Source organism: Drosophila biarmipes, chromosome 3L, assembly GCF_025231255.1.
Source record: "Drosophila biarmipes strain raj3 chromosome 3L, RU_DBia_V1.1, whole genome shotgun sequence".
NCBI classification, from domain to species: Eukaryota; Metazoa; Arthropoda; class Insecta; order Diptera; family Drosophilidae; genus Drosophila; species Drosophila biarmipes.
This window is the reverse complement of record NC_066613.1, coordinates 6,561,959-6,585,927: the sequence shown is the minus strand read 5'-3', so window position 1 is coordinate 6,585,927 and position 23,969 is coordinate 6,561,959. Positions and strand designations below refer to the sequence as shown.

Sequence of the window (23,969 nt, the reverse complement as noted above, 5' to 3'; positions counted from 1 at the left end):
GGCTATCTGATACCCGTTCCTCAAAATAGACTCGGCTAGTGATTCTGATCAAGATTTTTTATAGGGCCAGAACGATTTCTTCTACCCGTTTTTAACAAATATGTTTATCCCTTTAACATTCGATTAACGGGTATAAAAATCTTAATGTTTATGTCTGGTTCCATTGTTTATGTGATCATTGAAAAGACGCGACCACGTCTGATTTTATTGAATACGCTAGTTAATTAAAAACTAATTCGCCAGTCATTTATGGAAAATATACCCGACGTATTCATTCAATCGAGTTAATTACCAATGAAGTAAAAATCTTGACTTATAAAGGCAATAGCGTTTAGGCCTGTTCACATTGGCAGTACATGACATTAGCATTATCGAAGTAAAAGACATAAAGAAGTAAAATATGTTGATTTTGAACAGTGGATATCAAAATTAAATTAAAAATTAACAAATATATATATTTCATTTGGTATTACGGGTTTTGTTATTTTTAAAATTTTAATTTTCTTATTTAATTACCTAATTATGTTCAATATATAGCAACAAAATTGTAAATTCCATAGCTTATATAATCAGATGGCGCAATATAAAGTGTAGAAAATATAAAACAAAAAAAATTGTTTGGTTTATAAATGGTAGAATACCTCTTATGATGTCATACAAGTTGTACGATGAAATCCTAAATATTTTAGATGTTACAACAGAGCATCCGCAGCCTCCTATCGTGTGCAGTTTATAAATATTCTTTCGATTTGGAACTTTTACTGAAATGTTTCTTAATTCAATTACCCACTGTCTGAACCTACTTCCTGTTTTCTGCATAGTTTATACAATAGTATAAACGTGGTTTCTTAAAAATCGGATCTATCCGGCGACCAAAACTCGATTCGCAGCTATACTACTTTTCCACGGCTTTTTTTAAAATACAAAAACATAAAAAATGGTTCAAATAATAATTGAAATCATAGAGCAAGAACATATTGGACAAAAAGATAATAACAACACTAATAATTTTATATCACATTAAAAAAGACATACAGAAGTACTGATATAACATTTTGTGAACATTTGCAGTTATAAGAAATAGTCAACGTTAGTAATTCTTAAAAATATAAAATATGATGATAATAAGATAATGTGTCAAAAAACACCGAAGAATTAATTTGTTTTATATTGCTTTCCCACCAAATTTTCAATCTTTCCTATGACAGCAATATGATATAGTCGTTCGATTTTAATCAAATTTAATTCGAAATTCAGAACTAATTCAAAAAATGTTTGTCCAAGCTAAGGAGGTTATATGTTAAAAGATATACATTTTTCATATTATTTTCCCTGTAATTTTCCGATTGTTCGTATGGCAGCTAAATGATAAAGTCGTCTGATTTTGATAATAATTAATATAAAATTCAGAACTAATTAAAAAATCTTATTTTCAAGCGTAAAAAAAAAATATATATATTTGATGGGGTCGGAAACGTCTTCTTCACTGTGCTGCGAACTTCTGACTGAAATCATTATACCCTCTGCAAGAGTAAAAAAACACTATTTGCAGTTTTTATCACGTTAAAACAGACATACAAAAGTACTGATAAACATTTTGTGACAAAAAATCCTTGCTCAATGTACATTAGGAAAAATAAATACAGCTTGTAAAATTTGTATATTATGACCGCTTTGGCAAAATAATTTAGCTTCTCTCTTACAAAGGCATACTATAATACCTTATTTCCTTTTTAACAAAATACATTTAGTTTGGCCATCAGAAATATATATTCTAAGCGATAGATAACCCCGACTTTATTTAAATATTCCAGATATTTATTACATGGAAATAGCACAAAATAAATAAGAAGTACATATTGTTCAAGTAGGTCAGACTAAAAAACTTTTAGGATTGCGAGCCACACCTGGGAAAATGTAATAGACCAAAGTTAGGTTCCTTTACAATGAAATCGGATTTGTTTATGCTTAAATGTTAAGGGCTAAGCAGTGCCTTCCAATTGCTTTGAGACGGCAGAAATAATAACTTCGGGCTTACTGTACAACTTGCCAGTCTGTCAGAAATGTTTAAAACAAGAACAGAGTGTTCAAAGAACTATACCTCCCACCAGAATGTAGCTACTTGTAACTAAGTTCAGAAGGTCCACAAATTGTCTAAAAAATCTAGAAAAATTAAAACTTTGTCAGCACTGCCATTTAAGAATTCCCAACATAACTGCGTTCCCACATAACTTTTCATCAAGTTCCTACTGATGAAATCTATCTCAAAATGTTTTGAAATTGAACTTTTAGAGTGACATGCCTTAAATTACGCTCCAACTACTTTTTTACTTTTAAATAATCCAGAATCCAAAGCAATCCCAAGCTAATTCCGACTTCCTGTGACACTGAATCAATCTATAAATGGAGGGAATATTTCAAGGCACTTTCCGGCAATTAGCAGCGAATGCCAGGACTCAGTGCACGTGCGTACACCTGAACTCTTGACACGAAGTGCTGTCCCCACATCCCTCGGCCATTCGACTCAGGCCCTTTTTCTCGCCACTGCCAGCGATCAAATGAAAAGCACGAAAATGCATTTTCCATGTTAGCTGCTAGTCAAACTGCTTAATTGCGTATTAAATATGCAGAAAAGTAGGCAAGGCGAGCGAAAATATGCAGGCTGTGGGGGAAGTAGGGGGCGGGGACCGGGAAACGGGGAATCCCTCGCTGACCAAATTGCTGTGGCAAGTGTGGAAATATTCCGTATCAACAGACATTATTGCGCTTGACAGTTTTTACTGTCAGCCCCGGAAATGCCCTGCCCCGCCCTGCAAAGTGACAACTGACTTGCCGCACACACTCAGCACATCTCCATATCCCTTACGTAACAATCCCGAAAAGGTTGAAAGTCGAAGGCAGCCGGCAAAAAGCCGCAATTCCGCATTTGGATGGATTTTCCCTCTTTTTTCCGTTCGCTCTCCTGATTTAATTGACGAGTGCTCGGAGGATGTGTCAAGTGCGACGGAGGCGGCGGGCCAAGAAATAACCCTAATAGAATTTCCATTTATGTCCATTAGGGCCAGGTACGGCCTTCCTGGGCGGAAAAAATAAATTATGGGCCTGCAGTTGACCAAGAGGATTGATGGTTTCAATATGAGTTAAATTACGGCTGACTTAATTAATATAAAAGCCTGATTCCGAATGCGGTGACGGGGAATGCATTTAATAATTCCACTGGATGGAGCATGTTATAGCTGTCCAATCCTCTGTTAACACATAATAATGGGCTATATTGGTGAGCTCATTCAAGTATGATGAATAAGAAATATTTACAATCAAAATAATTAAAATATTTATATTCCACTAAAATTCTTGCATATCTTGAATGTTATGATCAGTGTTGCAAATCCTTACGTAATTTTAATTAGTTTCACATTCGACACTCAATGCAAAAACACTTTTTGAGCAGAGCCTTGAACTAGAGACTAATTTTCAGACATTAAAAAAAAAATTAAAATGCAATACATTATTTATATAAAATGCCTTGCAAAATCAACATAAAATGACCAAAAATAACTAAGTAGGCTGTTTATATGAAACCATCTACAACCGATTTGTAATCTTCAGATTTCAGGGGCTAAAACATTTAAGTCGGCTGTTATTAACGACCTCTTTTCCGTGTATTAATTATTTTTGGTTGATAGGTTGTGATTAGAATAAAAACGTACCCCAACCAATGACATAAAAAGATATCAATTCTTAAGTGTGCGCCAATGCCACATCCTTAAAATTTCTGGATAGCACTGATGGAGCAATAAATCATAGCCTGCCTTCAACACAAAAAATTACTACCATACTTGACATGAACTAAAGTATTCCAAGAGAATCCCTATCTTCTACCTCTGATCAAATAAACCGTCCCATTGAAAACCACACCTGACCCACATAACACTTTATTCAAAGTGTGTCTATAGTCTTGGACAAAAGTTATTCATTAATTTTTCTTAACCAAAACAAACTAATATTTCTACCTGTGAAATTAATTTATCCGTTTAATTGCCCACTTGACTCATGTTTTTTTTTGCAATTTAGTGACTGTTTAAAACTAACCTTTAACACATCTTAAACAAAAGTCTAGTCCTGCCTCATGTCCTAACTTTGGCTTCTCATTGTTTACCTGCTTCCAATCTAATTAGCGAGCAAAAATCGCGAACTGCACCTGTCGGAATTAAACTTGAACCGAAAGTTAAGCAAGCAAAAGGTAAACAAGATTTTTCCCGGAAATCAATTAGAAAATTTCCCCGAAAAGTTGCGGGTTAAATGTTGAAATGCTGGTGCTTGCCGGGATCCATCAAGGAGTCCTCTCCGCCCGGCGAAATCCGTGGAAGACACCACTTGGCGTGGCATTACAAATGGCTGAGACCTGGCTGGATGTCAGTTTGGGTTCGGCTCGTGTTGTGTTGTTCTGTGCTGTGACTTTTTAACCTAATGAATAATAAATTGGCCCAATTGTCACGCAAAAACAATGCCGCGGAATAGATGGATAAGGGTTTTGGGCATGCCCGGAGACGATGATGTCAGGTCTGTGAAGTTTCCTTCTCCAAATTGTAGACACATTTTCCATTCCAATCCACTCCCAGCTCGTGTTTCGCTGTTTCTTTCGGCTGAAGTGTCGCCTTCGATGGATTTTGGCATTTGTTACAGAACTTGCACTCACCTGGGAAATCGTGGCAGGCATCTTGCAATGATTAGCACTTGCTCCACCTTTCCGCTTGGTGGCAGTGGCGCCCACTTGCATTTGCTTGCCACATCCCCCGGCGAAGTCAGAAAGTAATTAGCATATTGAAATGTTGCAAAGCCTCTCCTCCGGAACCAGAACAACTCCGTAAATAATTTAGTCGGCATATTTGATGCATTCGGTGCAACCGTTGCGCTTGCCAGTTCTTTGCAATGTTGCAAAGTGTGCTGGCTTCAATATTTAATTGCAAAAATCCCCAGGCCGCGAGGGGCAAGTGGGGCTGTGCCTATGACTATCCCTCGGCTATCTCGGCCCTCGGCCTCTTAAAAGCGTGTCAACAGCTTGTCAATCACAATTTGCCAAATAAAATGTAAGTGTCAGCCCATGGAAATTTAGTGTGCGAATGTGCTGATTGTGTTTTAGTTGCGGCTGTTTTCAATAATTGAAGAGCGGTGGGGCTGAGTATATTGACGGGGGATATTCTCTCAGGGTCTGTCATCTCAATGTTTAAATTCTCTGGGAAAGAGCTTGCATGTATTTTTATAATTCTCACAGAACAAAGAAATAAAAAAAACGGCGTTTATCCTGGCCGTCTTAATGTTTTGCCATATAAAATGTTTTCCTTCCTGAAATCCTGAGATATACATAATAGTAAACCATACTTAAATCCAGTCAATCATGCACAATTTTACACTTCCAATTGCATTTTAATTTTATGACTCAATCATGTTTATATTTTTATTTCATTCAACAACTTTAACGTAATTGTTCCTAATACTAATTAACATATAATACAAATAAAAAATTTACTATAAATCAAATTCAACCGAATGAACACAACATTTAAAAGTAATCTTCAATATTACCAATTTTACCTTCTTAATCCTTTGCAATGTGTGCAAAAGTCAAATCTGTATTTCCTAACTTCAATAGGATGAAGTTTTGTTCGATATCCATTCCTACTAGCCGAACAATCAAGTTCACAATTTATTCTAAGCTCTAGCAACTGTCATAATACTTCTCCCGTCCCAAACTTCCGCATATATCGGTCACTCTGCAGTCAAATGGACCAAATGAAACCCATCAGAACAATTAAAAACTGCTAAAATTAACTGGGCATAAATTAAAACCACCTTTAGGGGCGGTGCAACTAAAAAATACAGTAAACTACAAAGCAAAAATTCAAAATTAAATATAATTTACGCCTGCGCAACAGGGAATAGTGATGTTGTACGACAACAAAAGCCAGAGTCAGGACGCTCATTGGTCGCCTGAAAACAGGAAGCCGAGCGAAAGCCGAGCTGCTGTCGTTAGCATAACACGCATACGCCGCATAGGCCCAAAAGCCAAAGGATAAAAGCCGCCGGCGACGAGGGATGTTGCTTCCTTGTTGGCTTCCGCTCGGCTCGCGAAGGCCCAACGCCATGTCGTTCGTGTCGCCTGGCCACTTGCGCTAGGATCACAAGGATACAACGTCAGCGCCTGGACAACCGTATTGCAGTTCCGGTGCGGCTCCCACACCGTGCAGACGTGTTGCTCTGCCTGCAATAGACCAACCAACTTGTGCATTGTGCCTCCCAAATTGTGTTACCCTTTTGGCTAAGTTTCGGCTTATATAAGAGCTCCTCAGCGGACACTTATATAATTTTGATTGTTGCTCAGAAAGCCCTTATTATTTAACAGTTGGCTTTCGAGCAATAATTGAAACCAAATAAGTGATCCTGACAACGTTTGTTATGCCATCGCGTCTCGAGTTGGTAAGTGCACTTTCATTTGTTATGTAAGGTAGAACTACAGAGAAAAATATTACATTTTCTAAATATTGTGCCTTTTCTTTTACGAACTGAATATATTAATGCAATGCTATAGGTCATATAGGTCATACAATATATTATTTTATTACTTATTATTAAGGATAAATTATTATTTAATAACGGAAAGTTTTGCTCAAGGCTTTTAGAATTGTTATTTTTCAATTATTCAATTTAACTTTACCAAGAGATGGTTAATAATTTTAGAAAGTAATTCTATTATTAACGTAATTTTATTATTAGAATCATATTATTTATTAATATTTATTTATTTTTAACGAATGATGATAATTTTGCTTAGAACGTATTTGTAACGTACTTATAATATGAACGTACTCATAACAAATTGATAAATACCAAAATACCGAAACGCAGTTCCGGAAATGAATTATAATACTAACCTAAACTAAGTTGTTAAACATTTTTAACGTTAAAAGTTATTTTCCAATAAATATTGGTCTGTTTAAATATAAAATGTTTGTGAGGAAGAAGATTTCTTAATAGTAAGACGGGTATCTGATTTATTATAAATTAAAGAAACAACTATTTCGACCGTTTAAAGACTTTCCAAAATAGAGCGCAATAAACTAAATAATATACAACTAACAAGACGTTATTCATCCAAAATTGGTCTTGTAATCTTGCACTTTAATGGGTTCACTGCGCCCCAAAACATTTCCTATGGCTCCAAACTAGCCCGCATTAGCGACTGCCAAAGACTTCCCCCTGGCAATTAGTCACCGAAGAGGGCGTCGCTGAACTCCATCGAAACGAAAACAAAAGTGTAGCAAAACAATTGTCAAACAGAGCTCCACGAATCGAAGCGACCTTCACATTGAATGCGCCTAAGTTTCGCCCAAAAGCGGGTGTCAATGCACTTGAAACTCGTTTCTGTGGAGCCCGGCACTCGTGTTTGTTATTATTATTTATATTTGGTATGGCCTGTCAGCGGCAGACAATGGATAGTGTTTTTTTGGCCGATTTGTTTTGTGAATTAGCATTTAGTGCGAAACTGAATAGCCGCAAACTGCCGCGATCAATGAACTCGGATGGGATGGTAGCTGGTTTTCGGGCGAGGAACCAAAGTCAAGAAATCAATTAGTATTCAAGCGTATTTGCGTGATCTACTGAACTGATTTGTCTGCTCTGACTGAGAATGGAGATCTAGATAATGAATTATTTATGGCTTTGTGTACTTTTTTTTTTCGTCTTAACTTTCAGTTTCAATTCCTGATTGCTTAATTCAATTCCTGATTTACCCGACTTTGTTATTGTCTCATAGAACTGCACTTCCACCTGCATTTCATGCTAAGAAGAATAAGCTGTTTCAATCGACCTAGGCATCACGCCAGTTGCATTGAGTGTGGGCCACGATTGCGTTCATTTTAAGGGCAATGTTAATGTCAAAGCGGCTAATATTACATTGATTGTACCGACATTGAATTTCAATTAATTTTTGGCCCCATCGCGGTATTCATATGCAACGCAGACATCCTCATTTGCATAATAGGCCCGATGATTACCAAGTCCGAGCTGATGGAAATATGACGTCTAAGGTTATCTACAATGTGAGAGCTTAATTATGCCAAATGTAGGCAATGACAAAACTGTAACGATTAACGAAGGTCTAGGAAATTTTTGGTTTTTAAATCATATCCAGGAAAATACATTATCAAACAAAGATTAATTTTCTAGGTTTTCAAGGCATTTATCGTCCTAAATATTTTACAACGTAATAAGTATAATCGAAGTGGAGCAATGTCATGTCACATGATTAACAAGTGATTTAACGATTAAATTGGCCGCATCAATATTTTCTCCGCACTGCAACCATCTCAATAACACCTAAAGTACGTGTTGGTCGCATAAATAAAATACTGAAATAAGGATGGTGGGGCAATAAACTGAGCGCCTCCGCCCTATGGAGGTGGCAACGAAAATCAAGCATTAATATTGTCACACCTTTTGTCGTACACTATTCAATGTCATGAACTTCGTTGGGTCATAAAACGCAAAACACACACAACTTTATTTTCGGCTATTGTTTACCTTTCGGTTTTGTTTCCACTTTGGCAGCTCCTTAATTCCCCGCCGAGCCAACTGAAATGCCAAAACGTGTGCACATGACACCCACACAAAACGATGGGACAGGTAGTGCAGCGTGGAAAAAAGCTCGGAGCTTCAGGCAACAGGTGCTAAATGCCCGACTTCCGTTTGTTATCAGGCCAAGAGAGCGACGCAGAGAGGGCCCGAAGAGCTTTCCGGTTAATCCGCATAGAACTCCGGACGAAAATAAAATAAGCCAGTGGAACAGAGACGCCGCTAGACACCTATATATAAATTAATTGGCGCACAGAATTTTTGTGGCAGTTGCGTTTAAGCTCGAACCGTGCTTAACGAGTTTTTGGTGCTCAGAACTCTGGTTGTGTTCACAGAAAATGTCAAAAATCGTATTCGTAGTCGCGATTCTGTCGCTAGTGAAATGTGGACAGTCCCAAATCGCTTGTGAGTTCACAGAATGCTGCAAAGTATATCTCATGGTACAAAATTGTTAATCGATTGGTGATCTAAAAAGTAGAGTCCGAGCAGTACCGCTTGAGAAGGACCCTAATGATAGATTTGTGAAATTTTCCGTTTTTTTGATTTGCATAGCTCTCCGAGAATATTTTAAAAATATTGTATCTAAAAAGCCTTTTACTAAGTTGATCACATAAAATTCCAATTACAAAGAGCCATGCCGTCATTAACAAAAACAAACCAATATAAAAAAAAATACTAGAGCTTACCCGAATCAATATTCCACTGACTCCCATGACAGTTACCAGCCAGCCGTGCTCGGTTCGGAATCCCAAAATAGTGGGTGGCAGCGAGGCGGAGCGCAACGAAATGCCCTTTATGGTTAGTTTAATGCGTCGCGGTGGCCACTTCTGCGGCGGCACAATCATCTCCGAGCGATGGATCCTCACGGCGGGACACTGCATCTGCAATGGCCTGCAGCAGTTCATGAAGCCCGCTCAAATCCAAGGGGTTGTGGGCCTGCACAGCATCAGAGAGTACCTCAACGGGATTGGCAACGGCCCGGATGCACTGAGGGTGGACTTCAAGAACATTGTTCCTCATCCGCAGTACGACTGCAATGATGTAAAGCATGATATAGGTATGTGATTTGGGCATAATTTTTAAAAATGATTTTTCAACATTACAAAACTTAAGCTGTTCCATTTTTAAACTGTATGATTTTACTACGGAATCATTTATGTTGACGAATGTGAGACTTGCAATATTTTATAAAATTTATTTGGTATACATTTAGATCGATTAGTCTAGTGACGCTGATCAAAAATATATATACTTTATGGGGTCGGAAACGTCTCCTTTACTGCGTTGCAAACTTCTGACTGAAATCATTATACCCTCTGCAAGGGTATAATAACAAGTTAAAAGTAAGCAAACTAAAATAGTTTCAAATTCGATAAGCTTAGGCGGATTTTCTGGTTCTTAGAACAGTACCTACAAATGGAAAAGCTTCTGCTTTGTTAAATACAAATAATGTACACAAATATTCCAACAAAGTTGTATATAAGATATTATATATCATCAAGTTTAATCCTTTACTTTCGGAAAGCTTCTGTATCTTTACCAAACATATTAGTCATTTTTTTAGAAAACATTACATCCTTTTTAAGGTCAATATTGGTCTAAATAAAATAATATTTTCCTATCTTAAATGTACCGTATTCAAGTCCAAGATTACCGGCTTTTCTTGCACATCAATGTGATCTTTCCACTCTTACGGATTTGCAAGTTTGTATAAATCTGTTTTTTTACAGCCCTGCTGGAGATGGTGCAGCCCATCCGGTTCTCCGCCCACATCCAACCCAGCTGCGTGGGATCCGACGAAGGACACAGAAGCTTGGAGCAGGAGTACGGGACTGTTTCCGGCTGGGGCTGGACGCACGAGAACCAAGCGGAGAACGACCGGTCGGACGTCCTGCGCAAAGCCACCGTTAAGATCTGGAACAACGAGGCTTGCGAGAGGTCCTACAGATCCCTGGGAAAGAGTAACACTATTGGGGAGACTCAATTGTGCGCGGGCTATGAAAACGGTCAAATTGATTCGTGTTGGGTGAGTATTCACTTGGCCGATACAGCACAAATGTTATGCTCTGGGTTTACTTTCCTTCACAGGCGGACTCCGGCGGCCCACTGATGTCCAAGGAGCATCAACTGGTGGGCGTAGTGTCCACCGGAATAGGCTGCGCTCGTCCTGGATTGCCCGGAATCTATACGCGCGTCAGTAAATACGTGTCTTGGATGCAGAAGGTGATAGGAGGCAGGAAATAGTTGGCCAGGAATCTGCAGACAAATGAATGTGATTCACCTGTGATATTAGTCGTACTTTATTATGTGATTTTGTCAATAAAAGTTTACTTTAGTAATCTGCGCCATTTTAAGCGCCGGACGCCATTTAGAAATACCACAACATACGGTATTTTAAAAGATCTGGTATTTAGCAGGGACGTATATGGTACTCTGGAATCCCATAAAAAGATCAGTAAGGACCAATAAAATACCGTTACCTACAAACAATTTTGAAGAATTCCCCTAATCCAATATTTTTTGTAGACAAAAGAGATAACGATAAGGTTAAATATTTTCTTCCAAATTTAAAATATTAATAAAAATTTTATCTAATTAATATTAATATTGGATCATGACCAACTTTCGCACAGTAGCTTTTTTAACACTAATGTGACAATGTGACAAAAAACATCGATAGTCGCCGAGAAACATCAAAGTTTTACAAAAAAAATCATCGATGTATCGATGTATCCATCGATGTTCTTCCACCTTCCACCTTTATGGTTTATTGCAAAAGAAAACAAAAAGACATGGAAATGGATTCTGAACTTACAAAGTAAATATTTATAGTTAAAACCATTTCTTAGTTAAATTAAATATTGTTTCCCCATAGCCAGGCCATTGCCGAGTTGATGCGCGAGATCGAAGGGCAGAATTCCGGTTTAAGCATCCACAAACAAAGCGAGCGCAAAGTGAATCCATTGGGAAAACCGAATAAGCGCTTTTTAAAAACCACAATAAATACGGTGATCCAGCATAATAAAAGAACGAACGAGCGCACTCAGGCCAATTGCCGGCAGAAACTCCAGGACCTGGATGACGTCTATGAAAGGAGGCAGTCCAATTACTTCTACACTCGTGATACAAGCCGAAACCGGAGTGTGGAAAGGAGCAGAAGCAGAAGTTCCAGCAGGAGCCGCAGCAGGAGTCGCCTCAGGAGTCGCACCAAAAAGGCCAAAAAGCGGCGCAGCAGAAAGAGAAGCAGGAGCAGCAGAAGTTCCAGCCGCAGTCGCAGTCGATCGCATCGGAGGAGGAAGCACAAAAAGAAGGCCAAGAAGCACAAAAAGTCCAAGCGAACTCGCCCAAGAAGTCGCAGCAGCACTTGGGATCGGGAAATGCCGCCCAGCGATTCTTTGCCCAGGGCCCAACCTTCGGAAGCGTTTTTCAATCACTCGAAGAATATGGCTTTGGCCGTGGCCATGGCCTACAGTCACTTATTGAATGCGAATGGACAACTCAAAGCCAAAGACTCCAAGGAAGAACCATCTTCTCCTAAATGTGATATCGATATAGTCCGGGAACTGATGTCCGACGAAGAACCTGACAGGACCGAGAAGCCCGATACGCTGTCCATTTCGTCCAGCGACGGAGAGGAACATGTTCTTACCATCACAGTAAACTCGAATTCCGAGTCCTCAAGCTCGGATACCGACTCCGATTCCAAACACAGCGCTGGCAGCTGCATAAACCTAGAAGCATCGGAATCTGATAACAAAAGTGATATAGAAATAATTGAGTGCCAAGAAGAGCCGAGAAAAGCACCTGAACCTGCGCCTCAACCTGAACCTGAATCGGAAAACGAAAACGAAAAGCAACAGGCGGACGAAAGTGCCGACCTCGCCACCGTGGACCTGACTGAAGATTAATTAAGCTAAAGTTTAAAGTTTTAATGTTAATTCGTCTTTGACCTATATCACAGAGAATTTATAAACCTAGAACAATCTGTTGCTGAACAAAGAAACAAAGAAAATTTTAATACACAAAGAGGTTTTTCTTATTTTGGAAGTGTTTTGGTAGTTCCAAATAGTCTTTCCTACATACGATACAATAGTTTTATGAAGTTGTGAGAAAATTTAATATTACAATTTAAGCCTGGAGCCTAACATCAGATTGGACAAAATGCACCTGGTATTCTTGAAATAATTGACTTTACTTTTTATTGAATAAATAAAGCAGCCAAAATAGTTTGCATCGTTAATAGCATACAAATGTTAAACAAAGTTAAATGTTTTATAAAGTTGTGTTAAAAATAAATATTTTTAGAATTTTAATTTTCTAAAATCTTCTATCACCACTCTAAAAAATGATCAAATTCCGTTTTTATTACGATTATTTTTTAAAACTATCCTCACATTAACAGTGATATAATTAAACAAACTATATTTTTTAAATAGCATCGGTTATTTTGTAACCAACAAAAACATGGGACTTATCAGCCTGAATACATACTAAGGCGATATGCCCCAAGTGTAGGGGATCAAACTGTTGCTCTCTCCACCCGATTTCTCCCACTCTCTCGCCACCTGCCAAAACAGCTGATTCTTTATTTACCAATTAATTGTCGATGGAAAACGCCAGCAAGGAGACAATTGGAAATCGCTTTTTTAAATAAATACCGATCAGTGGTCGCAACATGTTTGGGAACCTGAAAAAGAAGCTGAGCAGTGCGATTCAGGAGGGTCTGGTGATATCGGAGAATCTGCAGCAGCAATATCGCCAGCGTGTTAGTTCCGGAAACTCGGGGAGCACCCAAACCAGTGGGATTGCGACTCCCACAACGCCACTGGGGCTCAACGAGAGTCTGTCCTCCAGCAGGAGCAGTAACCTCTCCCTGAGTGCTCCCTTCCAGCTGACCGACGGTGTACCCAGCCATCTGAACGTGGCAGCGGGCTGCAGTTTGTTGGCCAAGTACGAGGACGATTGGCAACAGATCCATGGGGCCAACGAGGAGAATGCGGAGAAGGCCGCGCAGATTGCCTCCCAAATCTCCGGAGTCCAGAACAAGGCCTGCAGCCAGCGCAGGATCATCAGTGAGCTGAACAGCAGCCTGGCTGGAATTCCCACGCTGATCGCCCAACTGCAAGCCAGCTCAAAGGTCCTCACCTCCCTGGAACAAATGGGCCAGCAGCTGGAGGTTGAGCTGGAGAAACTGGAGGATCTGTGCGAGGAGTGCGAGCTCCAGGAGTTCATCCTCGAGCAGCAGTTCCAGCTGTCGCGACACAAGCAGAAGAAGCTCAACGAACTGGAGCAGTATCGCCAGCAGGTAGCCTCCAAACACCAAGCCAAAATCAAGGATCAGGAGCAGAAGCTTTTGCAACTGCAGAGGGAGCGCCAAGCTGTCTTTGACGATGCCTTCCGCGGTGATATGGAGGAGTACAAACAGCACGGCCAGTTGACCAGTAAATTGAAAATAAAATCCAATTACCATCCGAAATAACACCTCTCCCTTTTAGAAATTCAAACCACCAGCAACAAGTTGGCCTTGGAGGAAGTGGTCCTTGAGGCAAACGAAGTGGAGACAAAGGATGCGCTGGAGCAATTTTTGAATGGATAATTTACTTACACCTCGGAAAAGACTCAATTTCGTGCCTTTCAGTGCAATAAGCAGTGTAAATTGTTGAAATATTCTATGGGGATTCCAGAAGTAAGCCTCGTTCGCTAAAACCAAATTATTACTGTTTTTGATAACTGACAAGTCGTAATGTATCTTAAAAACAGAACTTTTAAGCTACAAAGTTTAACTGTCAGTGCCAAAGTTTGTTAATTATAACTTGAAAGATACTGTTATTACTTTAGCCAAAAACAATTTGAAGTATCTGCGAAATCAAATCTTCAAGAATCCCCCAAATATTTACAATTTACAAAATTAGTTGATGTGGCAACGCCACCGGTCTTTTGACAGCATTTCATACGAGCGTTGTTTTATTATATTAATTGTATTTCGATTGTACACGCCCAAGTACCTACCGATGCCTTGTATTTTATATGATATAAATCATAGCAAAAAAGACGAACATGCTTATGATTACGCGATGGTAATTGCACAGCGTGGCAACTCTGTCGCCCAGCACAGCTGATTGCAATTCAGTGATTAAAAAGTAATAAAACTAAGAGATAATTCCCGCAGCCTACACCTGTCGCCGCTTCTATTGCGCCCCGCGTTGCCCCCCAAGTTTCCGTACCCTTTCCTGGACTTCGAGCTTATGGGCGCAGTTGGATCCGCTCTGAGATCCCCAATAGTCGATATGAGTACCAAGCAAGCGAAATTCGTTGAAAACACGATTGCCAGCAATAAGGTGGTGATATTTAGCAAGACCTACTGTCCCTACTGCAGAATGGCGAAAGAAGTAAGTTTGAGACCTTCAAGCTGACCACAAACGAGACTAAATCTGTCCTTTGCAGCCCTTCAAAAAGCTCAACGTGGAAGCCACCATAATAGAGCTCGATGGAAATCCCGATGGTGACGAGATTCAGGCGGTTCTGGGCGAAATCACAGGCGCCCGAACGGTGGGTATTCCAATCACTGCTAAAAACAATTGCATTATAAGTTCCTTTTTTTCTTCTCAGGTTCCCCGCGTCTTTATTGATGGCAAATTCATCGGCGGCGGCACGGACATCAAACGAATGTTCGAAACGGGCGCTCTGCAGAAATATTTCCAGTAAAATTTCTATCGTGCAATGCCCTAAGCTCTTTGAAGTCCTTATTCATTTACAAAAGTTGGAGCACGCTTCTCTAGTTAATGTTCAAAGTCTTAAATAAATTCTTTTAAATAATGTCTGCTTTTAAGCATTTGAATTTTTAATATATCATTTGAGTTCTTGATTTTGAGGCAAGATATTAAGTGCTGTTCCTTTCATGTCGACGTTTATTGTGGGATGAGTCATGGCTAGTTCAAATGGGCTAGTTATCATGATCAAGTGTATATTTATCGGAAGATCTTCCTTTTATCTATACTCCACTAGTAGTGGGTATAAGCCCTCTTAACAGCGCCCATGTAAACAACTGTTTGATAGTGCCATAGATCTGGCAGCACCGTAACAGGGCTGCCACTCTGCAAATAAGAATTATTTACACTTTGTTTATAGTAATTCATTCCGCAGTAATGTCTGATTTAGTGAGCGGAGAAGCATCCGAATCGGATGAGGAACTGCAGGACAAGCACAAGGTGACTGGGAGCTTCATAACAAAAAAAATTCTCTGCAATAACACAGGTTTATTACAGATTTTCGCAGCTGAAGTGCAGGGGGAGGCCTCCGAAGAAGATGATGAAGACATTTACGAACAACGAACTAGCAGCCAGTATAACAACACAGCCTCGATCTACCGGAATAATCTGCTCCAGAGGAAACTTAGTAAGTATTCTTAGTGTGATCTCTATCCCTAATCTTCCTAAAAACATACCCCCATTCCAGTTGAAAACAACATTGCCATTTGGAGATCTCTCATCGCTTTCACCCGCAGCTTCGTGCTGAGTGCCTCCAAGCAGCTCGTCACCACCGACCAAATGCTCATCAAATCCCAGGTCAACCTGCAGTCCGCCCACACATCTCTCCAGCAGGCACAGAAGAACGCTCAGGAACTGCAATCCCGAGTAGCTAGCGTGATGACCAGCAGCTTCCTGCCGCACATAAACATCCAGAAAGCTAGCTGAGTTATACTTATTCTGTATTTGCTGATAAACGATCAAATCTAGGCTAATCCTCCGTATCGGAATTGGGAGCATATATCTGCGTATTTGGCGACGGCTCCCGCGGAACGTAGGTGCTCTGAAAGCACCGCGAAAAAATGGTTCTCATCCTGTTCGGCCGTTCAGGGGACTGGGGTATGGTTTCATCGTCGTCGGAAGACGTTTCTGGCGGCCTTTCTTCCTTTGAACTGTCCGTGTTGAAGAAGCAGACCTCCGTGCTGTTGGGCGGCGCTGGAGCAGGTGCCATGCTAGGCTCCAAAGCAGCATCCGCAGCTGCCAGCATGAGGGCCTCCTGTTCCGCCTCGTCTTCAATCAGAACCACAGTGTCCACCTCGGCTAGGATGCGAGGCTGTTGGACCGAAGGCGCCTCCGAGTGTCGGAACTGGAACAGAGGGGTTTCCAGGCTCGTTTCTAACTGGCTATCCTCCAACCTCCGTTTTGACTGCACTGCAGCCGTGTCTGAAGAGCTGCTCTTGCGCTTGCTGGTCGCTTTTGGACCCGGTGCGCTGCTCTTTTGCTTGGATACCGTCTCTCGTACATCTGCATCCTGCACTGTCAAATCCCTTTGACAATAATCTTCCGAAAAGCTCACATCATCGGGCGAAAGTGTGGACATGATCAGCAGGCACTCGATTTCGGCATGCTTCTTAATTTTCAGCAGAAAGGGCATGCCCGCTTCGTCGAACTCCAAGGTCAAAGAAGCATTTAGGCACTCGGCGAAAAGAAGAAAGGCTCGAAATTCCTTGATGCAAAAGGTGATGATGGTTTCCTTGGTCACCTGGTACTGGTCGAACTCACTGGGCTTGAGCTTGAGCTGCGTGCGCATGAACTTATCATTCACTCGGGCCCCTTCTATGTAGTTCTTGGCCACCACACTGCCCGAGTTGGCCTCTAGGGTTAGCTCCTCCTCTGAGGAATTAAAGTTGTTGGAGATGTCCGTAAACAGTTTGTGGTCACCGCGGATCCTGAGGTGAGAAAGTGGGTCATTTTTAAAAAACTTATAATTGGCATCCATAGGAAATTCGAATTTAAACCTACAAATTTGGCATCTGATCGGTGTTGATGTTCGTGTTGATATTTTGGTCATCTATGATGGATATGGTGGCCTCCTTAGTGGTCTCCAGTTTGCAGCGAAGATTCACCTGCAGGTTGGTCTGATTGTCCAGTATATTGAGCTCACAGTACTCCACCTGGAAGGCATGCTAATGATAACCAATCCTCATCCAGTAAGCCCTTGCCATACCTCGTTCATGTTGCGGAATACCGCCAAACATCCCTTCATGGATATCTTGCAGTAGAAATCCGAGAGCGGCGCGTCAAACACCTCGAACACACTCCTTTTAAAGGTGATACTGCCCACGGCGGACTGAGTGGCGTTTATGGCCCGCATTTGCAGCGACTGCTGGTCAATCTCGATGAACATTTCCTTGCCCACCTTGGACAGGGATTGTACGGCTTTGGCAATAACTAAAATCGTGATTAAATTGGTGCTTTCCTTGTGTGCGGTCCTGAAACATACCCCTTGCATTGCTGCCCTCTAAAGTGTATTTCATTGGCAATATTTGCGCTGAGCCCAGTAAAGAATTTCGCGCTGAAATTTGTAAACAAACAAATTAGTGTGGCGTTTTCTTAAAACACGGCTTTGAAAAATACTAAGAAAATACTGTTTTATTTTATACATTTAAAGAAATAATTATTTATATTTTATTTTTACCCAGTTACCAATCGAATGCCATTTTTTACACCAGGTTTTCTATGGGGCTAACCTATTTTATATGATCTTGCATAGGAAACTAGAGTGTGGGCAAAGGTAAAGCCTTTGGTATATTTTGGTATATTTCGTGTATTATTTCCTATTCTCGGCGATTTATAACTTGTAATCTGATCTAAACAGAGGTATGTTTTAGAAAAAACCGCCTATATATGCTCATAAAGCTTATGACTTTCATTTTCAACCCCTGCATAGCATAAAAAAATATTAAAATAATAAAAAAAAACCATCGACGATGCCCTGGCAAACATCGATATTACCGGCGCTTCGAAAACATCGATGAACTGGAGGCTGGCATCGCCGTTTGTCCACCTCTACCGGTCGAATAATAACGCCACATCAGTTCTAAATTTAATTAAAAAAAATTGGGCTAGAGCCAGCTGAGAACTGGTGAAAAGTATATTTACCTGGAAGGAAAAGCCCAGGGTTATTCTTTTTCTTCCTCGTCCGTAATGCGCGTGGTGGAAACACCGTAAAATCGAGTGGAAACCATGCTACGGGCCGCGGCTTTGTGTGTGTCTGTGGTGCTCCTAGCACTTTGTACGCCGACTTCTGGGGAATCCAGTCAGAGCTATCCCATTACCACGCTGATCAATGCCAAGTGGACGCAGACTCCCCTGTACCTGGAGATAGCCGAGTATCTGTCCGACGAGCAGGCGGGCCTGTTCTGGGACTACGTTTCGGGGGTGGCCAAGTTGGACACGGCCCTGAATGAATATGGTTTGTTTAAAGAAAGGATGGGCTAGCCGCACTTTAAGGCCTCTCCTGTAAGGGAATGCACGTAAAACATTAATTCACTGAAGTTCTAGATTAACATAAAAGTTTGAAGAAAGTGAACATTTCGACTTTCCTATAAAAAAAAGTATTTAAATACTGGAAATATTTTAAATAAAAGAAATCATAAATGAATCACTTAACGATTATAGCTTAAAACGATCAACACTACTTTCCTGAAAAAATATATATATAGAATATACATAACAAAAAGCCCTATGATACGATTTTCGCCCCAAAAAGAGACATATTTATTGATTGCTCTTTCCCCTTTCAGATACCGAGTCGCAGCAGTACAATGCCGCCATGGAACTGGTAAAGAGCCATGTGAGCTCGCCCCAGCTGCCGCTGCTCAAGTTGGTGGTCTCCATGCACAGCTTGACGCCCAGGATTCAGACCCACTTCCAGTTGGCCGAGGAACTCAGGAGCAGTGGCTCGTGTCAAGCCTACACTTTTGCCCAGGTGGGTTCCGAACTGGCGTGCAGTTTCAACGAGCTGCAGAAGAAACTGGAACTGCCGCTGGCCAAGGACAGTCTGGATGCTCCTGTTGTCACCTACAGCTTTGATCACATTTTTCCGGGTAGTGAAAACAATACCCGCACTGTGGTTTTGTACGGCGATTTGGGCAGCTCCCAGTTCCGCACCTACCATAAGCTACTGGAAAAGGAAGCCAATGCCGGCAGGATTCGATACATCCTGCGACATCAGTTAGCCAAGAAGGACAAGCGACCGGTTCGTCTTTCGGGCTATGGGGTGGAACTCCATCTGAAGTCCACGGAATACAAGAGCCAGGATGATGCACCCAAACCTGAAGCCGGCTCTACTACCGATGAGGATCTGGCTAACGAATCGGATGTCCACGGCTTCGACTTTAAAGTCCTCAAGCAGAAGCATCCTTCACTTAAACGAGCTCTGGATCAACTGCGTCAGAGGCTTCTTCAGGGAAACGATGAGATCGCCCAACTGAAGGCCTGGGAGTTCCAGGACTTGGGTCTCCAGGCCGCCGCTGCAGTCGCCGAAATTCAGGGGGATGAGACTCTGCAAATTCTTCAGTACACTGCCCAAAATTTCCCTATGCTAGCCAGAACTCTGTTGGCTCATAAAGTCACCGATGGCCTGAGGGCGGAGATTAAGCACAACACGGAAGCATTTGGACGAAGCTTGAATGTAGCACCTCCAGATGGTGCCCTCTTTATCAACGGCCTGTTCTTCGATGCCGACACCATGGATCTGTATTCCCTGATCGAGACTTTGCGTTCGGAGATGCGTGTTCTCGAGAGCCTGCACAGCAATAATGTAAGGGGAACCCTTGCCAGCTCGTTGCTCGCCCTGGATCTTACAGCCTCTAGCAAGAAGGAATTTGCCATCGATATCCGGGACACTGCTGTGCAGTGGGTGAACGATATTGAAAACGATGCCCAGTACAGGAGATGGCCCTCGTCTGTGATGGATCTGTTGCGCCCAACGTTTCCGGGCATGCTGAGAAATATCCGAAAGAATGTGTTCAATCTGGTCTTGGTGGTAGATGCACTGCAACCCACAGCCAGGAGTGTCATTAAACTGTCTGAATCATTTGTCATTCATCAAGCCCCAATTCGCCTGGGCTTGGTGTTCGACGCAAGGGATGCCAGTGCTGATAACCTTGCGGACTACATAGCCATAACTTGCGCCTTTAACTATGTGAGTCAGAAGAAAGACGCCCGAGCAGCCTTGAGTTTCCTTACTGATATCTATGCGGCTGTGGGTGAGACCAAGGTGGTTACCAAAAAGGATATTGTAAAGCAACTCGCGAAGGAGTTCAGTACCCTTAGCGTTGGCAAAGCGGAGGAGTTCCTGGAGGAGGATTCGACTTACGACTATGGCAGGGAGCTGGCAGCGGAGTTCATTCAGCGGCTGGGTTTCGGAGACAAGGGTCAGCCGCAGGCTCTGCTGAACGGTGTTCCCATGCCCAGTAATGTTGTAACCGCAGATAGTGACTTTGAGGAAGCCATTTTTACCGAGATCATGACCCATACAACCAACCTGCAAAAGGCTGTGTACAAGGGCGAAATGACGGATAGCGATGTGGCCATTGACTACCTAATGAACCAACCTCATGTGATGCCCAGATTGAATCAGAGAATTCTCAGCCAGGAGGATGTGAAATACCTGGATATAAATGGCGTACCCTACAAGAATCTGGGTAATGTCGGAGTGTTGAATCGTTTGTCGAACCGCGATATGACCGCCACGTTGATGGATAATCTTAAATACTTTGGTGGCAAGAAGTCTACGGAATTTATTGGCCGCTCATCGCTGCAGTTCCTTACTATTTGGGTGTTTGCCGATTTGGAGACTGAACAGGGACGAGCTTTGCTAACCCATGCTTTGGAATATGTCCAGAGCGGCGAGAGTGTGCGTCTTGCTTTCATTCCGAACACCGAAAGCTCTTCCGGATCTGACAGAAAGAACCTAAATCGCCTGGTTTGGGCTGCCATGCAAAGTCTTCCACCAACTCAAGCCACGGAGCAGGTTCTCAAGTGGCTGAAGAAACCAAAAGCGAAGATTGAGATACCCACTCAGTTGGAGGACATCATTGGTTCAACTGAACTGCACTTGAAGATGTTGAGAGTATATTCCCAGCGTGTGCTGGGCCTGAATAAATCTCAGCGCTTGGTCATCGGTAATGGACGGCTTTATGGTCCTTTGTCCTCGGATGAAACCTTCGATAGCGCTGACTTTGCTTTGCTGGCCAGGTTTAGTTCCCTGCAGTATGGCGATAAGGTTCGACAGGTCTTAAAGGAATCTGCTCAAGATGTCAGTGAGGAATTCACAAGCGATACGTTGCTGAAGCTGTATGCAAGCTTACTTCCCAGGCAAACTAAAACTCGTTTTAAGCTGCCTACCGACTTGAAAACCGATCACTCTGTTGTGAAACTGCCGCCCAAACAGGAGAAACTCCCTCATTTTGACATTGCCGCCGTTTTGGATCCCGCCTCTCGCGCAGCACAAAAACTGACGCCTATACTGATTTTGCTCCGTCAAGTGTTGAACTGCCAACTAAATCTATATCTGATTCCCGTGCCCCAGCACAGCGACATGCCTGTAAAGAATTTCTACAGATATGTTGTGGAACCAGAGGTACAATTCGAAGTCAGTGGCGGCAGATCCGACGGTCCCTTGGCTAAATTCAGTGGATTACCTGCCAACCCTTTGCTGACCCAGCAGCTGCAGGTTCCCGAAAACTGGTTGGTGGAAGCCGTTCGAGCAGTTTACGATTTGGATAACATTAAGTTGACCGATATTGGTGGACCCGTGCACAGCGAATTCGATTTGGAGTATCTGCTCTTGGAAGGTCACTGTTTCGATGCTGCTAGTGGAGCTCCGCCCAGAGGATTGCAGTTGGTACTGGGTACCCAGAGTCAGCCCACTCTTGTAGACACAATTGTTATGGCTAATTTGGGTTACTTCCAACTGAAGGCCAATCCTGGAGCTTGGTCACTACGGCTGCGTGATGGCAAATCCGCGGATATTTACGCAATCAGCCACATTGAAGGCCCTAATACCCATCACACCGCTGGTTCATTTGAAGTACAGGTTCTGATAACCTCTCTGCGATCCCATGTCGTTAAATTGAGGGTGTCCAAGAAACCGGGTATGCAGAATGCGGAACTCCTGGCAGATGATAACGAGCAGGCGGCGCAGTCTGGAATTTGGAACAGCATCGCCAGCAGTTTTGGCGGCAGCAATGCAAACCAGCCAGCCGCTGATGAGGATGCGGAAACCATTAACATTTTCTCGGTGGCATCGGGACATCTCTACGAACGCCTGCTGAGGATCATGATGGTTTCGCTGCTGAAGCACACAAAATCGCCCGTGAAGTTCTGGTTCTTAAAGAACTACCTCTCCCCGCAGTTCACCGACTTCCTTCCTCACATGGCCAGTGAGTACAACTTCCAATATGAGTTGGTACAGTACAAGTGGCCACGTTGGCTTCATCAGCAAACCGAGAAACAGAGGACCATTTGGGGATACAAGATCCTGTTTCTGGATGTGCTCTTCCCGCTCAATGTGAGAAAAATCATTTTCGTGGATGCTGATGCCATAGTGAGAACTGACATCAAGGAACTGTATGACTTGGACCTCGGAGGAGCGCCCTATGCTTACACGCCGTTCTGCGATTCCCGTAAAGAGATGGAGGGCTTCCGCTTCTGGAAACAAGGATACTGGCGAAGCCATCTGATGGGCAGGCGCTACCACATTTCCGCCTTGTATGTCGTGGATCTAAAAAGATTCCGCAAGATTGCAGCGGGTGATCGGCTGAGAGGCCAATACCAAGCCCTTAGCCAGGATCCGAACAGCTTATCCAACCTGGATCAGGACTTGCCCAACAACATGATTCACCAGGTGGCTATTAAATCTCTTCCCGATGACTGGCTTTGGTGTCAGACGTGGTGCAGCGACAGCAACTTCAAGAGTGCCAAGGTGATCGATTTGTGCAACAACCCGCAGACCAAGGAGGCCAAATTGACGGCCGCCCAGAGGATTGTGCCGGAGTGGAAGGACTACGATGCAGAGCTGAAGAGCCTGTTGTCTCGGGTCGAGGATCACGAGAACTCGCATGGCAGGGACTCGGCGGTTGATGATTCAGTTGACGATTCGGTGGAGGTCACCACTGTGACGCCTTCTCATGAACCTAAACACGGCGAGCTGTGATCAACGCGTAGATAAATCAACTTGTTTAGTGAATTTAAGTCAGATATCGATTGATACACACTTGATTACTTAGCTAAGACCCATCCCCGACATTGCGACTAAACATATTTGTACATTTTAATTAGAATATAATGCGATTTATAACGTAAAAAGAAAAACAGCTCACTAAAGTCTGAAAAGTTCTTTAAACTCGATTTCAAAAGATTTTCTTGTCTTGCATTCCAAGAGCTATGGCCACTAATTAAATTAAGCTGAAGTTGAATGTCATTATACTATATACACAAAGAAGGCGTCCTTAAGTTGAAAAGTTTTTCAAATGTATTAAAAGTTGGAGTAAATAGTAATTAAACTCAACGTATTTTACCTTT

The 23,969-nt window shown here is 42.1% G+C and overlaps 7 protein-coding genes across 9 annotated transcripts; 6 read left to right on the top strand and 1 right to left on the bottom strand.

Moving 5' to 3' along the window:
- The first annotated feature begins 8,957 nt into the window (after positions 1-8,957).
- On the top strand, positions 8,958-10,913 carry LOC108035970 (trypsin 3A1). Its single transcript, XM_017111789.3, has 4 exons — positions 8,958-9,036; positions 9,350-9,688; positions 10,362-10,657; positions 10,720-10,913. The coding sequence occupies exons 1-4, from the start codon at positions 8,970-8,972 to the stop codon at positions 10,873-10,875; spliced, it is 858 nt and encodes a 285-aa protein (XP_016967278.1). The 5' UTR covers positions 8,958-8,969; the 3' UTR covers positions 10,876-10,913.
- A 464-nt stretch (positions 10,914-11,377) lies between these two features.
- LOC108035969 (serine/arginine-rich splicing factor 11) lies at positions 11,378-12,944 on the top strand. 2 transcript variants are annotated; one of them, XM_050886397.1, is made up of 2 exons: positions 11,378-11,449; positions 11,511-12,944. In XM_050886397.1, the coding sequence occupies exon 2, from the start codon at positions 11,526-11,528 to the stop codon at positions 12,537-12,539; it is 1,014 nt and encodes a 337-aa protein (XP_050742354.1). In that variant the 5' UTR covers positions 11,378-11,449; positions 11,511-11,525; the 3' UTR covers positions 12,540-12,944. The 2 variants fall into 2 exon arrangements, with proteins under 2 accessions (XP_050742354.1, XP_016967276.1); XM_017111787.3 differs by having other exon boundaries at positions 11,383-11,449; positions 11,507-12,944.
- Positions 12,945-13,202: 258 nt separating this feature from the next.
- LOC108035964 (dysbindin protein homolog) lies at positions 13,203-14,683 on the top strand. Its single transcript, XM_017111781.3, has 2 exons — positions 13,203-14,072; positions 14,127-14,683. Exons 1-2 carry the CDS (start codon positions 13,307-13,309, stop codon positions 14,225-14,227), a joined length of 867 nt encoding a protein of 288 aa, XP_016967270.1. The 5' UTR covers positions 13,203-13,306; the 3' UTR covers positions 14,228-14,683.
- Positions 14,684-14,742: 59 nt separating this feature from the next.
- Positions 14,743-15,460, top strand: LOC108035965 (uncharacterized). The gene is made up of 3 exons (XM_017111782.3): positions 14,743-15,020; positions 15,076-15,180; positions 15,241-15,460. Exons 1-3 carry the CDS (start codon positions 14,877-14,879, stop codon positions 15,334-15,336), a joined length of 345 nt encoding a protein of 114 aa, XP_016967271.1. The 5' UTR covers positions 14,743-14,876; the 3' UTR covers positions 15,337-15,460.
- Positions 15,461-15,696: 236 nt separating this feature from the next.
- On the top strand, positions 15,697-16,372 carry LOC108035915 (biogenesis of lysosome-related organelles complex 1 subunit 3). The gene is made up of 3 exons (XM_017111689.3): positions 15,697-15,839; positions 15,897-16,026; positions 16,087-16,372. The coding sequence occupies exons 1-3, from the start codon at positions 15,777-15,779 to the stop codon at positions 16,323-16,325; spliced, it is 432 nt and encodes a 143-aa protein (XP_016967178.1). The 5' UTR covers positions 15,697-15,776; the 3' UTR covers positions 16,326-16,372.
- On the bottom strand, positions 16,319-17,952 carry LOC108035913 (cell cycle checkpoint control protein RAD9A). Of its 2 annotated transcripts, none has more exons than XM_017111687.3 (4): positions 17,881-17,952; positions 17,605-17,828; positions 17,400-17,551; positions 16,319-17,326 (listed from the first exon to the last, which is right to left on the bottom strand). In XM_017111687.3, the coding sequence occupies exons 1-4, from the start codon at positions 17,912-17,914 to the stop codon at positions 16,369-16,371; spliced, it is 1,368 nt and encodes a 455-aa protein (XP_016967176.1). In that variant the 5' UTR covers positions 17,915-17,952; the 3' UTR covers positions 16,319-16,368. The 2 variants fall into 2 exon arrangements, with proteins under 2 accessions (XP_016967176.1, XP_016967177.1); XM_017111688.3 differs by having other exon boundaries at positions 17,605-17,816; positions 17,881-17,950.
- Positions 17,953-18,419: 467 nt separating this feature from the next.
- Positions 18,420-23,950, top strand: LOC108035911 (UDP-glucose:glycoprotein glucosyltransferase). Its single transcript, XM_017111682.3, has 2 exons — positions 18,420-18,852; positions 19,184-23,950. Exons 1-2 carry the CDS (start codon positions 18,624-18,626, stop codon positions 23,599-23,601), a joined length of 4,647 nt encoding a protein of 1,548 aa, XP_016967171.1. The 5' UTR covers positions 18,420-18,623; the 3' UTR covers positions 23,602-23,950.
- Positions 23,951-23,969: the final 19 nt, after the last annotated feature.

What these genes read in the sequence shown, in the direction of transcription:
- LOC108035915 (XM_017111689.3), top strand. Translation starts at nt 15,777, where the DNA reads ATGTCTGATTTAGTGAGCGGAGAAGCATCCGAATCGGATGAGGAACTG. An exon ending in AACTGCAGGACAAGCACAAG is followed by an intron (nt 15,840 to 15,896) that starts GTGACTGGGAGC and finishes GGTTTATTACAG; the next exon opens with ATTTTCGCAGCTGAAGTGCA. An exon ending in TCTGCTCCAGAGGAAACTTA is followed by an intron (nt 16,027 to 16,086) that starts GTAAGTATTCTT and finishes CCCCCATTCCAG; the next exon opens with TTGAAAACAACATTGCCATT.
- LOC108035913 (XM_017111687.3), bottom strand. Translation starts at nt 17,914, where the DNA reads ATGAAATACACTTTAGAGGGCAGCAATGCAAGGG. An exon ending in AGAGGGCAGCAATGCAAGGG is followed by an intron (nt 17,829 to 17,880) that starts GTATGTTTCAGG and finishes TCACGATTTTAG; the next exon opens with TTATTGCCAAAGCCGTACAA. An exon ending in ACCGATCAGATGCCAAATTT is followed by an intron (nt 17,327 to 17,399) that starts GTAGGTTTAAAT and finishes TTCTCACCTCAG; the next exon opens with GATCCGCGGTGACCACAAAC.
- LOC108035964 (XM_017111781.3), top strand. Translation starts at nt 13,307, where the DNA reads ATGTTTGGGAACCTGAAAAAGAAGCTGAGCAGTGCGATTCAGGAGGGT. An exon ending in ACAGCACGGCCAGTTGACCA is followed by an intron (nt 14,073 to 14,126) that starts GTAAATTGAAAA and finishes TCTCCCTTTTAG; the next exon opens with AAATTCAAACCACCAGCAAC.
- LOC108035970 (XM_017111789.3), top strand. Translation starts at nt 8,970, where the DNA reads ATGTCAAAAATCGTATTCGTAGTCGCGATTCTGTCGCTAGTGAAATGT. An exon ending in TGATGTAAAGCATGATATAG is followed by an intron (nt 9,689 to 10,361) that starts GTATGTGATTTG and finishes GTTTTTTTACAG; the next exon opens with CCCTGCTGGAGATGGTGCAG. An exon ending in GTCAAATTGATTCGTGTTGG is followed by an intron (nt 10,658 to 10,719) that starts GTGAGTATTCAC and finishes TTTCCTTCACAG; the next exon opens with GCGGACTCCGGCGGCCCACT.
- LOC108035969 (XM_017111787.3), top strand. Translation starts at nt 11,394, where the DNA reads ATGGTTTATTGCAAAAGAAAACAAAAAGACATGGAAATGGATTCTGAA. An exon ending in ATGGATTCTGAACTTACAAA is followed by an intron (nt 11,450 to 11,506) that starts GTAAATATTTAT and finishes GTTTCCCCATAG; the next exon opens with CCAGGCCATTGCCGAGTTGA.
- LOC108035965 (XM_017111782.3), top strand. Translation starts at nt 14,877, where the DNA reads ATGGGCGCAGTTGGATCCGCTCTGAGATCCCCAATAGTCGATATGAGT. An exon ending in ACTGCAGAATGGCGAAAGAA is followed by an intron (nt 15,021 to 15,075) that starts GTAAGTTTGAGA and finishes TGTCCTTTGCAG; the next exon opens with CCCTTCAAAAAGCTCAACGT. An exon ending in AAATCACAGGCGCCCGAACG is followed by an intron (nt 15,181 to 15,240) that starts GTGGGTATTCCA and finishes TTTTCTTCTCAG; the next exon opens with GTTCCCCGCGTCTTTATTGA.
- LOC108035911 (XM_017111682.3), top strand. Translation starts at nt 18,624, where the DNA reads ATGCTACGGGCCGCGGCTTTGTGTGTGTCTGTGGTGCTCCTAGCACTT. An exon ending in CACGGCCCTGAATGAATATG is followed by an intron (nt 18,853 to 19,183) that starts GTTTGTTTAAAG and finishes TTCCCCTTTCAG; the next exon opens with ATACCGAGTCGCAGCAGTAC.